Source organism: Propithecus coquereli, unplaced genomic scaffold (assembly GCF_000956105.1).
Source record: "Propithecus coquereli isolate 6110/MARCELLA unplaced genomic scaffold, Pcoq_1.0 Scaffold552, whole genome shotgun sequence".
Classification (NCBI taxonomy): domain Eukaryota; kingdom Metazoa; phylum Chordata; class Mammalia; order Primates; family Indriidae; genus Propithecus; species Propithecus coquereli.
Window position 1 is genome coordinate 994299 of NW_012151419.1, and position 13788 is coordinate 1008086.

A 13788-nucleotide genomic window follows, 5' to 3' on the forward strand; every position below is an offset into this window, starting at 1 on the left:
AGGGCGCACAGGCCCACGAGGGAGGAGAAGGCAGGGGCACAGCCCCCCACCCCAACCCTGTGCCAGGGCCTCTCCCCAGCCTGCTCCTCGGAATCCTTGCTGCTGTGAGAATTCCGGGCTTCCTGCCTCGTGACAATACCAAGGGAAACAAGAAGTTCCAGAATGCAGGGTCCTGGGCCCAGGTCAGAGAGGGCACAGGGCCAGGGGCTCCAGCAGGACACAGGCTCAGGTCTGCGCTGGCCCGCTGCAGCTGGGGGCCTGCGCGTGTCTCGGCATGTCCCTGGAGCTCTACATGGACCTGCTGTCCGCCCCGTGTCGCGCCGTCTACATCTTCGCCAGGAAGAACGGCATCCCCTTCGACTTCCAGTTTGTGGACCTGCTGAAAGGTCAGCCCCTCTGCTGCCCGCAGGCCTGGTCCTGGGGGCAGGCATGTGGGTAGGGGCGTTTCTGGGAAGTAGAGACAGAAGCTGAGGCGACCCCACAAAGGTCCGCAGGAAGGAAAAGGTGCCAAGAAACACGTAGGCTGAGTCCCTGTCTAGCCTACCTTAGGCAGCTCCACTAATGACGGTCCCCATGCAGAGAAGAACAGCCTGTTCTAGAGTGAAGGGGGAGGGAGAGCAGCTGGGAAGCCACAACTCCCACCCTCACCTTCCCTCTCCTTCGGGGGTCTAGCTCCTGCCCACCAGGCTGGCGCAAGGGCAGAGGTGCAGCCTGTCCTCACCACCCCCGCCCCGGTGTGCAGACCTGCTCAGGGCTACGCTGACCCCGTGGGATGTCAGTGGGTCAGGCTCCAGCTCCGCCCCATGCACAGAAGGGGCTCCAGAAGCTGAGCTGGCAGAAGCAGAAGGTTCTAGAACGTAGAGGAGGGGACATGGGGGGTGACCCCCGACTGCAGCTGAGAGGCTCCCCTTTGAACACCCCACCGTGTGCCGGGCCTGGGCTTCCTGTGCAGGCAGCTGCAGCTGCCCTGCTTCCCTTCAAGCGGTGACAGAGTGAGGGGCGACAGGAGGGGAGTAGCCAGACCCCTAGCGCTGGGGGAGGGGGCTGGAGGCCTCCAGCTTCTGAACCAAAGGGTCGTCCTGGTCCGAGGACACAGGTGGGAGGTCACCGGAGTTGCCAAGCCTGGGTCAGGGACAGGCTGGGAGGTGGGAGCCCTGATCCCAGTCCCTGTTCTGCCACTGCCTTGCCCTGTGACCTGGGACGAGCCACAGTGTCTCTCAAGGCCTCAGTTTCCCCTTCTTGAGAAAACAGAGAGGAAGGCGTTTCCTGGGAGTCCCCGGTCTCTCTTCCCTGGGGCCTCACAGTCTCAGGCCTTCCCTGCCCCCGTCAGGTCACCACCACAGCAGGGAATACATCAAGATCAACCCCCTGCGGAAGCTGCCCAGCCTCAAAGATGGGAAATTTGTCTTATCCGAAAGGTAACGATCTTCCCCAGGGCCCTTCCGCCCTCTGTCTCTGCTCCTCCTGGGAGACTCAGTGGGAGCGTTTGTCTTTTTCACCGTGGGACATTCCACACGGTCACTAAAGTAGGAGGAACAGTAACCAATGAGGAGCATGAGGACCCACCGACCCAGTGCCCAGCCCCAACTGTCATCCATTTGGGGCCCACGTGGCACCATCTGTATCCGACTCTGTCCCCCCGCCATCCAGACGCCCCATCATTTCGTCCATAAATATTTAGGAATGCACCTCTAAGAGATAAAGGCTCTAAAAATAAAGCGTCACTACAATACCGTCAGGACACCTAATAAAATAACTCTCGGATTTCATCAAATATCTAGTTCCTATTCACAAGTCTCCGATTATCCCATGAACATTTTCTTGACAGTTTGTTTGAATCAGGGCCCCAAGAAGTTCCGAGTAGCGCAGCTGGCAGGCCGATCTCCCCTGCCTCTTTTAATCTGCAGCTCCCTCCGTGCCCTGATGTTTTACCTTTGCCGTTTGTTGTTGATGATGAAGAAACCGAGTCCTTTGTCCTGTGGAGTTTCTCACACTAGTCATCAATCAGCAAGGCCCCGGACATCTCCCCAGAGCAGTCTCCCACCCGTCCCCTCCCGTGTCCCAGCGGCCTCTGCCCTCCCCAGACGACAACGACCCTCCCTGTCGTTCATTCCGCACCCTTGGGCACACCGTCCATACAGCGCCAGAGGGAGGGAACCTCCCATCCCCTGGCTTATGGAACCCTGAATCCTAAGGATTAAGTAACCGCACCCCCTGGGACCTCCATCGCGACCTCCACCGCTTCTCTGGCCACCTCACTGCTCCCCACCCTCCTCCCATCCCCCTGCCACACCCACCTACTCTCCTTTCTCCAAGTTCACCTGGCTCCCTCTCACCTGGTATTTCAGCACCTGTTGTCCCCCTACTGGCCTGCCTTTTTTTTTACCTCACCCACCATCTCCTTCCCACCCTGCCGGTCTCCCTCCCTGCCCTCACTGACTGTCTGGCAGCTTTGGGGCAGGCCTTTCCAGGGGTCCTTTGGGCTCCTTCCTGCCCAGGAGGAACATCAGCACCTAGAGCCTGCCTGTGCAGGGGGAACTCAGCTGTTGGTCCTGGGCCATGCGGGGGAGTTCAGAAAGGCAACGGTGGCGTCCCTGACCTGCCCTTTCCGCAGCGTGGCCATCCTTTTCTACCTGTGCCGCAAGTACAGCGCACCCTCGCACTGGTACCCGCCAGACCTGCACACGCGAGCACGCATAGACGAGTTCATGGCCTGGCAGCACACGGCCATTCAACTGCCCATGAACAAGATACTCTGGATCAAGGTGAGCAGAGCCACATCTGGGGCTTGGGGACAAGGGAGTCAGGAAGCCTGGAGTCCAGTCCTGGCCCCACTGACCACTGGTGAGCTCAAGCTAGTCTCTATCCCTCTCTGAGCTTCATTTCCTCAGCTCCCTCTCCTGCCTGAGCTATCTGGAGTGTGGACAGGCCTGCTGGGTATAAAAGAGTCTTATTAAGACAAAGGGAAGGGCACACAGGAGGGGCTGATATTACTCTCCCCAGGACAGGACTCAAGACATTTCATTCTGAACTAGAGAATGTCAGAGTGAAGATGACTAATACCAGCACAGGTATCCCTACTTCTAATCCTAGGCCTGTGACAGACATCACTAATCGATCACAGGATTTTTTCCTGCCGGGCTCCCCAAATCTTTCTGAGCACATGATCCCAGGCAACACCCACCAATCAGAACTGTTAAAAGAGGTGAAATTACTTTATGACCTTGGAACTGTCCAGTGTCTGCCTAGCAGACAAGCACGCAGAGGCCTGGGGGCCAGGTGGGGCTGCCGTGGAGCCTCTTCTCTCCTCTCCTCTCCTCTCCTCTCCCCTACTCTGGCCAGTTGCTGATCCCGATGATCACAGGGGAGGAGGTTCCAGCTGAGAAGACAGAGCAGATGCTGGAAGAGGTGAAGAAGAGCCTGCACCTCTTCGAGGAGAAGTTTCTGCAGGACAGGATGTTCATCACGGGGGACCAAATATCCCTGGCGGACCTGGTGGCCCTGGTGGAGATGATGCAGGTGTGGGGTGGGGCGGTGGGGGGTCAGAGCCCGGGCAGGGGCAGGACTCCTCTGTCGCTGTGACCGGGGGGCCATAACTTGAGAACAGGCTGGTGAAGCCAGAGAGGCAGAGGCAGAGCCACCACGGGGGCTGCAGGAGCCAGGTCTAGGTGCCTGGACTCAACCTGGGGGGCAACAGCAAGCACAGGGTGTTTCAAATCAGGGAGAGTCACGATCCTCCATGCTTGACAAAGATTCTTCAGCATGGGGAGGAGCTGGAGGGTGAGCCCGGGATCCGGAGAACACTGCATTTCTCAGTCAATCCTCCAGGATCCCAGATGCCCCTCCTCCCGCTGGGCTCTCCAGGAAACGTTCAGAGGTTTCTAACCTGTCCTTCCGGCCTGGCCTCATTTCCAGAGCTCCAGACAGCTATGTCGGGTAGCTCTCCTGGCTGGGTCTGAGAGGCGTCCACCGTGCATTTTGAAGGCATAAGTGGGTGTGGTGCATTTATGTGGCCTCTACCATGCAGGGGAGGGAGTGACCAAGACCCCCGGGGGATTCTGGATCCACCGTCCCCACCCTGCATCTATTCCAGAGTCTGTGAGCCCTTGCCTAGGCCTAGGGGGTCAGCAGACTAATTCTTTGCAAGGCAGATGGGGAGGGCCCCTGAGGCTGTAGGAGAGGACCCAGGTGGGGCTGGGCCCCAGGCTGACCACACCTTCTTCTTTGTCTACCCACAGCCCATGGCAAGCAACCATAACATCTTCCTCAACAGCGCCAAGCTGGCTGAGTGGCGCATGCGCGTGGAGCTGAGCATCGGCTCTGGCCTCTTCTGGGAGGCCCACGAGCGGCTGATGAAGTTGACAGAATGGGACTGTTCCACTTTGGATCCAGTGGTCAAGGAGAGGATCTGTGAGTTTCTGCAGAAGTACAAGTGACCCCAGAGGCAGCCCACCCTGTAGGGCCTTGCTGGCCCAGCCCTCTGAGCCTCCTTCCTCAGGGAAGATGCTAAAAAACAATTCTGTTTCTTTGCCTAATAAAAAACTGGAACAACCATCATGGCTGCTGAGCCAAGGACAGTTGGTGTAATTGTAGGTTCTGATGTGGGAGCAGATGGTGGCCAAAGGTCCTCCCAGTTTCAGTTTCCAAAAGGAATTTTAAAATTAAAGGTTAAATATGATTACATTGTCAGTAATGATAGTTGATGACTTTTATACAGCATTTTTTTTTTTTTTTAGAGACAGAGTGTTACTTTGTTGCCCAGGCTGGAGTGCAGTGGCATGATCGTAACTCACTGTAGCCTCCAACTCCTGGGCTCGTGATCCTCCTGCCTCAGCCTCCTGAGTAGGCCACCTATAGGTGCGCCACCATGCCCAGCTCCCGCTTTTATTGTAACAATAGATAGAATAAGTACAGGAGACCATACAAGGAAATAGAGGACTTGAACAACACTATAAACCAACTGGACCTACCAGACGTGCAGAACACTCCACCTAACAATAGCAAAATAAAGATTGTTCTCAAGAGTACTTGCAGTAGTCTCCAGCATAGACATATTCGGTCATAAGAGAAGTCTCAAATTTAAGAAGATTGAAATCATACAAAATATGTTCCCTGAACATAATGGAATAAAATTAGAAATCAATAACAGAAGGAAATTTTAAAAATTGACAAGTATGTAGAAATTAAACATGCTCTTAAACAAACAATGAGTCAAAGGAGAAATTACAGGAGAAATTAGAAATTACTCTGAACTACTGAAAATGGAAAGACAACACACCAAAATATATGGGATGCAGCAGAAGCCGCGCCAAGGGGAAATTCACGGCTGTAAACACACACACTGAAAAAGAACAATCTCAGATCAATAACCTAACTCTGTACCATAAGGAACTAGAAAAATAAGAGCAAACTAAATCCAACACCAGCAGAAGAAAGGAAATAATAAAGATTAGAACGTAGAATGGAGATAGGCCAGGCATGATGGCTCATGCCTCTAATCCCAGTGCCCTGGGAGGCTGAGGTGGGAGGATCACTTTAGCCCAGGAGTTCAAGACCAGCCTGGGCAACGCAGCAAGATTCCATCTCTACCAAAAAAAAGAAAAAAGAAAAAAGAAAGAAAAAAAATTAGCGAGGCAATCAGTTGAGCCCAGGAATTTGAGGTTACAGTAAGCTATGATCAGGCCACTGCACTTCAGCCTGGGCAAGAAAAAAAGAAAGAAAAAAAAGAATGGAGATAGGCTGGGTGCAGTGTCTCATTCCTGTAATCCTAGCACTCTGAGAGTCTGAGGCGGGAGGATCGTTTGAGCTCAGGAGTTTGAGGTTGTTGTGAGCTAGGCTGATGCCACAGCACTCTAGCCCAGGCAACAGAGGGAGACTCTGTCTCAAAAAAAAAAAAAAAAAAAAGAATGGAGATAAATGAAATAGAAAAAAATCAATGAAACCAAAAATTGGATGTTTGAAAAGATCAACAAAATTGACAAATCTTTAGCTAGTATAACCAAGAAAAAAAGATAAGACTCAAATTACTTCTCAGGAAAGAAAGTGGAGACATCACTACTGATCTTACAGAAGTACAAAGAATTATAAAGAAATACTATGAATAATTGCATGTAAACAAATTAGATAATTAGATGAAATGAGCAAATTCCTAGAAACACACAATCTACCAAAATTGACTCAAGAAGAAATAGAAAATTTGAATATGCCTATAACAAGTAAAGAGACTGAAATATTCATTGTAAAACAACTTCCTACAAAGAAAAGCCCATGATCAGATGGTTTCACTGGTGAATTCACTGGTGAATTCTATCAAGTGCTTGAATTAAAACCAAACCATTACAAACTCTTCCAAAAAAACAGAAGATGAGGAAACATCTCCCAACTCGTTCTACAAGACCAGCATTACCCTGAAACCAGAGCCAGAAAATGATATCACAAGAAAATAAAATCACGAAGTAATGTCCTATGACTGTAGACACAAAAGCCCTCAACAAAGTATTAGCCGATGGAATCCAGCAGCATATTAAAAGGATTATACACCCTGGCATTTATCCCAGGAGGGCAGAGGTGGCTCAATATATAAAAATCATTCAATGAAACTCACCATGTTAATAAAGGATAAAAATCACATGATCATTTTAATAATGCAGAAAAGGCATTTGATAAAATCTAACGTACCCACATGATGAAATCACTAAACAGATGAAGATGGGAACTTCCTCAACAGGATAAGGGGCATCTATGAAAAACCTACAACTAACATTATACTTATTGGTGAAAGACTCAATACTTCCCCTGCTAAGATCAGGAACGAGACAAAAACGATCACTCTTACTACTTCTATTTAACGTTGAACTGACGGTTCTAGCTAGGGAAATTTGGCAAGAAAAAGGAATAAAAGACATCCAGATTGGAAGGGTAAAAAGTAAAACTATCTCTATTCACAGATGATATATCGTATATCAGAAACCCTAATGAAGTCAGTAAAAAACTATTAGCGCTAATAAAGAAGTTCAGCAAGGTTGCAGGATACAAGATCAATATACAAAAATCGATAGTATACATTCACAATGAACAATCAAAAAATGAGGACAACACTTCTATTTACAATAGCATCAAAAAGAATAAAATACTTACAATAAATTTAGCCAAAGAAGTGCAATATTTGAACACTGAAACTGTTAATACGAAGTGCTGTTGAAATAAAGATTAATTCTGAAATGTGAACCAAATCAGGTTTTGAACCTGCAAGACAGGCCAAGCCATGGAAGAGTGGAGTCACCCAGAGGTGGGGATAAGGAAACTGTTGTACCCTCTGACATCCTCTGTTTAGCTCCTTTATTAAAACTGTTAACATGGAGATCTGGATTTCTCATCTTAAACTTTCTTTTTGAATAAACATCGTTATGAGCTGGGCACAGTGGCACACCTGTGGTCCCAGCTACTCCAGAGGCTGAGACAGGAGGATCACTTGAGCCTCCAGGAGTTCAGAGGTGTAGTGTGCCATGTTTGTGCCTGTGAATAGCCACTGCCCTCCATCCTGGGCAACACAGTGAAACACTCTGTCTCCAAAAAAAAGAAAAGAAAAGGGAAAAAAAATCATTATTACTAATCTTCACTTTCTTTGTAGAAATATTCCTTACTGTAGAAAACATTATGCTCCTGCTGACACATTTTTAGTCGGAATTGTTTTAGAAAATGACACATGACCCTGATACCATTTAACCGGTGGCGGTCCTGGGGGTCTCTGGTTGGCAGGGGCAGCCCTGGGCCTAAGGCTCAACAGGGGAGTCCAGAGTCGTGGACCTGCAAGGGCCCTGGAGGGCTCTCGCTTCCCTGTCATTTTAAAGACGGAAAAACGGAGGCCTCCAGAAGGGAAGAAACAGACCCAGGGAACGTGATTGAGGGCACCGCCCTGGCAGGAGCAGGAAGACCAAGGGTATCACATTCCAGGTGTGCAATTGGAGGGATGTCAGTGACCACAAAAGGCTGGACATAACCTGAGGCTTTGCCACTTGCTGGCACCAAGATCTCTGGAGTGTTGGACCAAGAAGATGGACTCTGGAGCCAGACTTTCTGGGTCTAGAATCATTCAGTGCCTCAGTTTCCCTATCTGTAAAATGGGAACGACAAGAAATTCTGACACACGCAGCAACGTGGATGCAACCTGAAGACATTATACTAAGTGAAACGAGCCAGTCACGAAAAGACGGGGACTGCCCGACCCCCCAGGGGCAACTTGTCCCTTGGCCACCGCCTCCGATAGCTCTGCAGCCGGTGGGCCCCGCCCCTCGGACATGCCCCAGGGCTCCTGCAATTGGCCCAAGTTCCAGGCGCGGGAACGGACCAATGGGGCGCGGCGGCCGGGGGGCGTGGCCGCGCAGGCCCCGGTCCAAGACCCGAGTCACCGCGCAGGAGTTTGTTGTCCCCTGGCCGTCGCGAGTCCTGTCAGCCGCCACTGCCATGGGCCTCGAGCTCTACCTGGACCTGCTGTCGCAGCCCTGCCGCGCCGTCTACATCTTCGCCAAGAAGAGCGGCATCCCCTTCGAGCTGCGCGCCGTGGAGCTGCTCAAAGGTGGCCCGGCCTTGGGTTTGGGGAACCGAGAGGTCGGGGGGCACCCGGAGGCAAACATCCCTTAGGCAGCGGTCCCCAGCCTTTCTGGCACCGGGGACAGGTTTTATGGGAGGCGGGGGCGGGGGCGGGAGAAGGCGGCGGTCAGACGGCGATGCTCGGCCCTGTTTTCCTAACAGGCCAAGGGCCAGTAACCGGCTGCAGCCTGGGAGTTGGGCACCACAGCCTTAGGGAACCCCTCCCCGCGCGACTCCCTTCCTGGGGCCATCACTGGTCCGGTTCGGAGACCGGGCCCAGAAAGATGAGCCACCAGGGAGATCCAAGATTCTGGAATTCCCTTCCACTCTGCTCGGTCCCACGGAATAGACGATGGGGCTCAGTTGAGGCCCAATAAAGGGGTGGGGGCATGAAGAGAGTAGAGACCTGGGCCTAGGGCTTGGGACCTCCGGAATAGCGATGGGGGCAGAGTGTAGAGGGTGGGATAGTGTCGGCGCCCTCCTCTGGGGCCCCACTGCTGAGATTCTGCGACAGCAGGTGGATGAGGCATTGCTCCAGGACGGGACTTTCCAGCCCTGCCCTCTGCACTGGCCCAGTCTGCGCTGGGGGACCCCTTTGTCCCTTCCTTCTTCTGCTCCTCCTGTTTTGCCTCTGCTCACTCTGTCTTCCTCCTCTCTTGTGGCTGCTGGGGACGGAGGCTGCCCCAGGGGGTAGCTGGGAGCAGGAGGGGGACAGGGCTTGGTGAGCCCTGCACACTGAGCAGGGGTGTTTGTTTCTCTCACAGGCCTCCGGGGCCCTCAAGGACACAGCTGACAGGAGGGGTGGGACACAGGACCTGGGTATTGCTGGGTGGCACCCTCGTAGGCTAAGCTTTCCACCCAACGCTCCTCCCCACCATAGCTGGCCCTCACCTGCCTTTCTGTCTTTGCACTGGCCTGTCCCTCTGCCTGAAACTTCATCGGCTCCTAGCCTCTTCTGGAAACTGCCCGCTTGTCCTGCACAGGGGACTACCTCTGCAGAGTGTGGGGCAGGGGAGGGGACATGGGGGACAAGGGGACGTCCACGTTGGCTGTCAAATATAGTGGTGCAGACAGGTGTGTTTTACTAGGGCAGAGGGGCAGGTGCTCCTGGTGAGGGAACCGTCTGAAGGGAGGATAAAGAGAGAGTAGCAGGTGTGGGTGAGGCTGGAGGGTTAGGGTGACTGTGTATGGCTTTGAAGAGCTGATGCAGGGGTAATGGGGAGCCACTGAGAGCTACAGAGCAGGGCAGTGATGAGACTTAAGTACCCTTAGAAGCTTCTCTCTGGCTGCATCTGCAGCAGAAAACCACTCAGACCAGCTCAAGCAGAAGCCAGGGTCCCTGGGCTGTACCTTTCAGGGACTGAGAGCGGGGCAAGAAATGTGACTGTCCTGGCTTCATCAGAGCCCACAGGCAGGGCCAGCTCTGTGTTTCCAGTGCCCAGGGCAGGGTGAGCAAGGTGACACAGGGGCCAGCAGAAGTTGGTTACAAGTAAGTAGATTCCAGGAAACGGCCACTTCTCTGTGTTTGGTGACCCTGCCTGAGAGTCCATGGGGGAAGGATGTTGTAGGAAGTCAGCTAACTCAGGTGACCTGCCCCTGCAGCTTGGGCCACTCCAAATGTCAGTTCACAAGGCTGGCCATTGTGGGAAGAGGAGGCAGGTGGGGTGTATGCGAATTCCCAGGCACCGCGGCCTGTGCAGCGAGCTCTGTTGCAGAGGCGTGGGCTGTGCCCACAGGGGCTCGGCATGGGTTGTTGAGGTCTTTTGCAGCATCTGGCAGAGTAGCCTCTTGCTCCTCCCACAGCGGCCCCCACCAGCCTTTGCCATCCAGGTGGACAGCCCAGTAGGGCGAAGAGCCATGAAATTGAGGGCTGGGCATCGCAGGGAGTGGGCATAGGCCATGGAGGGCTCAGTGTCTTTCTCCTGACACCCGCCATGCTGGGCTCTCTGCAGGCCAGCACCTCAGCGATGCCTTTGCCCAGGTAAATCCCCTGAAGAAAGTGCCGGCCTTGAAGGATGGGGACTTCACCTTGTCTGAGAGGTAACCGGGACCCTGGGGCTGCTGCCAGGCCTTGCCGGAACCATCCTGTCCTAACCCTCCATTTTATCGACAAGGAAACTAAAGTCAGAGTCCACGGACCCCTTGGCCTGACATCCCACAGAGAGTTGAGACTGGAACCCAGGCCCCTGCTGGCCTGCTATTCCAGTTCCCTGAGGCTTGGGACAGCAAGCATCTGCTTTACTTCTCCACCAGTACTTAGGTTGCTGGGCGCAGGGTGGAGCCCTTTTGTCACCTGAGTCACCCATGGCATAAAAAGGAGAACCTGGCCTTTGTGTTTCAGAGCTCATCTCTGAAATCTCGGGATGGATGCACCTCTGATTGAGTTCCTCTGACGTGCCAGTGACATTCTTCCTTTCTGGTGTCCCCGGGTGTCCTGAGTCCTTGTGTCTGCTCAGTGTCGAAGCTCCTGGGTCCCAGCCAGGGGCAGTGGGCAGGCTCTGCATTTCTCTGTCACTACTCTCACCCTTGGGAGGTCTGTGGCACACAGGGACCTGCAGCCCTCCCAGAGGTGGCTTGAACAATTAGTTGGGAGCAAAAGGAGCTCTGGGGCACCCTGCACAGACAACCGAGTCATTAAGCTGGGGCATGGGCGCAGATTCTTCACAGGGGATATGGGCCAGTGGCAGATATAGAGGCTTTCTGCTCTTTTGGCTGGGGTGCCCAGCCCTTGGGATACCCCAAGTTCCCGAAAGTTTTTCTATGGCCCCAAATTGATACATCCTCAGTGTCCTTCCAGGTCTAGCCCCGTCCGACACCATGGCAGCCTTCATAACCCAGGGAGGAGGAGAGCGCCAGGGGGCCCTGTTTGTTCTGCGATTCAAGGACCCTGCAGCTCCCCAGTGTTTCCCGAGTGATATTTTAGGAGCCAAACTATCTCGTTTTAGATAGGAGCTACTTCTTGGCAGAAAGAATGACATAAAGAACAAAGGGACAATGAGAAAGCCTTTTGAACAGTCAGGCCATGGGAGGCTGGTCTGAATGCCAGAGGACGAGAGTGGATGCAAACTGGAAAGAACTGAGCTTCCTTAAGGCTCAGGTTTGATGCCACCTCCTCCAGGAAGCTCTCCTCTGATCAGAAACTGCCTCTGAACACTTGGCGGGACACTCTACTGTGGGACTTTGCCTGGTGGTAGGACAAGTTTGGGTATAATATTAGCCTCAGAAAGACTCTCAGCTCTGCCACTAAGGGCTGAGTGCCCTGGGACAAGTTCTTTCCCCATTCTAAGCCTGGTTTCCTTGTCTGGAAAATGAGGCTAATACCTTGGATTGTCAGGGTGATTAAAGAAGCCACTGTGTGTAAAGTTCCTAGCACAATGCCCTTCCCTCACCTGTCATGCACGCACCCCCACAGCGTGGCCATCCTCCTCTACCTGACTCGAAAGTACGAGGTCCCTGACCACTGGTACCCTCAGGACCTGCAGGCCCGAGCCCGTGTGGATGAGTACCTGGCATGGCAGCACACGACCCTGCGGAGGAACTGCCTCCGGGCCCTGTGGCATAAGGTGAGCCTTGGGGGATGAGGGGGTGGCATTGATGGCATCACCCCAAAGGCGCGCAGGCACCATCGAATTCTTCTTTTCAGTCCGGATGTTTTCTACCGACCTGTCTTTGACTTCGCTGATTCTTCCTTCTGTTGTGCCAGGTTGCTGTTAAGCCCATCTAATACAGTCTTTGTTGGAGATGTGTATTTTTTAGTTCTAGAAATTCCATTTTTTTTTTGTTTTCATTTCTCTGCTGAAATTCATTATCCATTCATCCATTTCATCTATCTTCTAAATTCTTTAAGATATTTATCACTGTTTCCTAAAGTCTTTGTCAGCTAATTTCAATCCCTGGGTCCTCTCTGTGTCTGTTTCTATCGCTTGTCTTTTCTCCCCTTGTTTATTGGTCACATTTTCCTACTTCTTTGCATGTCTCATAATTTCTTATTGTGTGCTAGACATTATGTATAAAAGAAGAGTAGAGATCGAATTATATAATAAATGCCCCAGAAAGGGCTTGTACTTTCCTTTGTTGGGCTGCCAGGATGTGAGGCTAATCTCTTCTAGCTAATCAGGGGGTGAGCTGGGTTGCAGCTTTAGTTAGTTTCAGTTTATCTCTGGTTTCAAATATTTCGAAAGTGAGGTAAGGTTCACTCCAGTAGAACTTTGGAATCTAAAGACCAACTATCACCATGCCTACAGGATCTCTCTACTTTTTTAGCCCTACCCACCGGTTCCCAAATTGCTGCTTAATCAGAAAAGCCCTATGTCTGTGGCAAGCCTTCTCTCTGCCTGCTGTGCCCAAGGAAATGAAATTGAAAATAAAAGTAACTTACCTAGGAAGGGCTCATGCCTCTCAGGAATTTAATTCATTTAGTTAAGTGCTGTCCGATAGAAATACAAAGTGAGTCACATATGTAATTTTGAATTTTCTAGTAGCTACATTTAAAAAGTAAACAGAAATTAATATATTTAGCTTAACCCAGTATATTCAGAATATTATCATTTTGGCCAACAAGCACATGACAAGATGCTTAGCATCACTAATCATTAGGGGAAATGCAAATCGAAACTATGAGATGCCACTTCACACCCATTGGGATGGCTATCATCAAAAACAAAACCACATAACAAGTACGGGTAAGGATGTGGAGAAATTGGAACCCTCATGCGCTGTTGGTGCCAATGTAAAATGATGCCGCTCCTATGGGAAACAGTATGGCAGCTCCTCAAAAAAAAGGAATTAAAAATAGAATTACTGAGTGATCCAGCAATTCCACTTCTGGGTATATACCTAAAATAATTGAAAGCGGGGTCCTAAAGAGAGGTGTGTGTACCCATGTTCATAGCAGTGTTATTCATGATAGTCAAGTGTCCATCAACAGATGAACGGATGAACAAAATGTGGTGTATACATATAATGCAATATTATCGAGCCTTGAAAAGAAAAGGGATTCTGACACATGCTACGACATAGATGAGCCTTCAAGATATTCTGCTAAGTGAAATAAGCCAGCCACAAAAAAGGCCAAATGCTATATGATTCCACTTATTCGAGGTACCTAGAGTAGTCAAATTCATAGAGACGGCGAGTAGAACGGTGGTTGCCAGGGGCTGGGAGGAGGGAGCAATGTGGGGTTACAGTTTAATGGGTACA

General features: G+C 51.5%; 2 protein-coding genes across 3 annotated transcripts in view; both read left to right on the plus strand.

The window, feature by feature from the left end:
* Positions 1–274: 274 nt before the first annotated feature.
* LOC105821000 (glutathione S-transferase theta-4) lies at positions 275–4436 on the plus strand. Its single transcript, XM_012657604.1, has 5 exons — positions 275–386; positions 1331–1418; positions 2615–2765; positions 3343–3519; positions 4239–4436. Exons 1-5 carry the CDS (start codon positions 275–277, stop codon positions 4434–4436), a joined length of 726 nt encoding a protein of 241 aa, XP_012513058.1.
* A 3959-nt stretch (positions 4437–8395) lies between these two features.
* The window catches only part of LOC105821004 (glutathione S-transferase theta-1), an 8267-nt gene continuing 2874 nt past the window's right edge, over positions 8396–13788 (plus strand). The window contains exons 1-3 of one of the 2 annotated variants that reach the window (XM_012657611.1): positions 8396–8575; positions 10542–10629; positions 12002–12152. In XM_012657611.1, coding sequence (XP_012513065.1) covers positions 8464–8575; positions 10542–10629; positions 12002–12152 — 351 coding nt within the window. In that variant the 5' untranslated portion in view covers positions 8396–8463. The remainder of the gene's footprint in view (positions 8576–10541; positions 10630–12001; positions 12153–13788) is intronic. The other variant, XM_012657612.1, reaches the window with a different exon arrangement.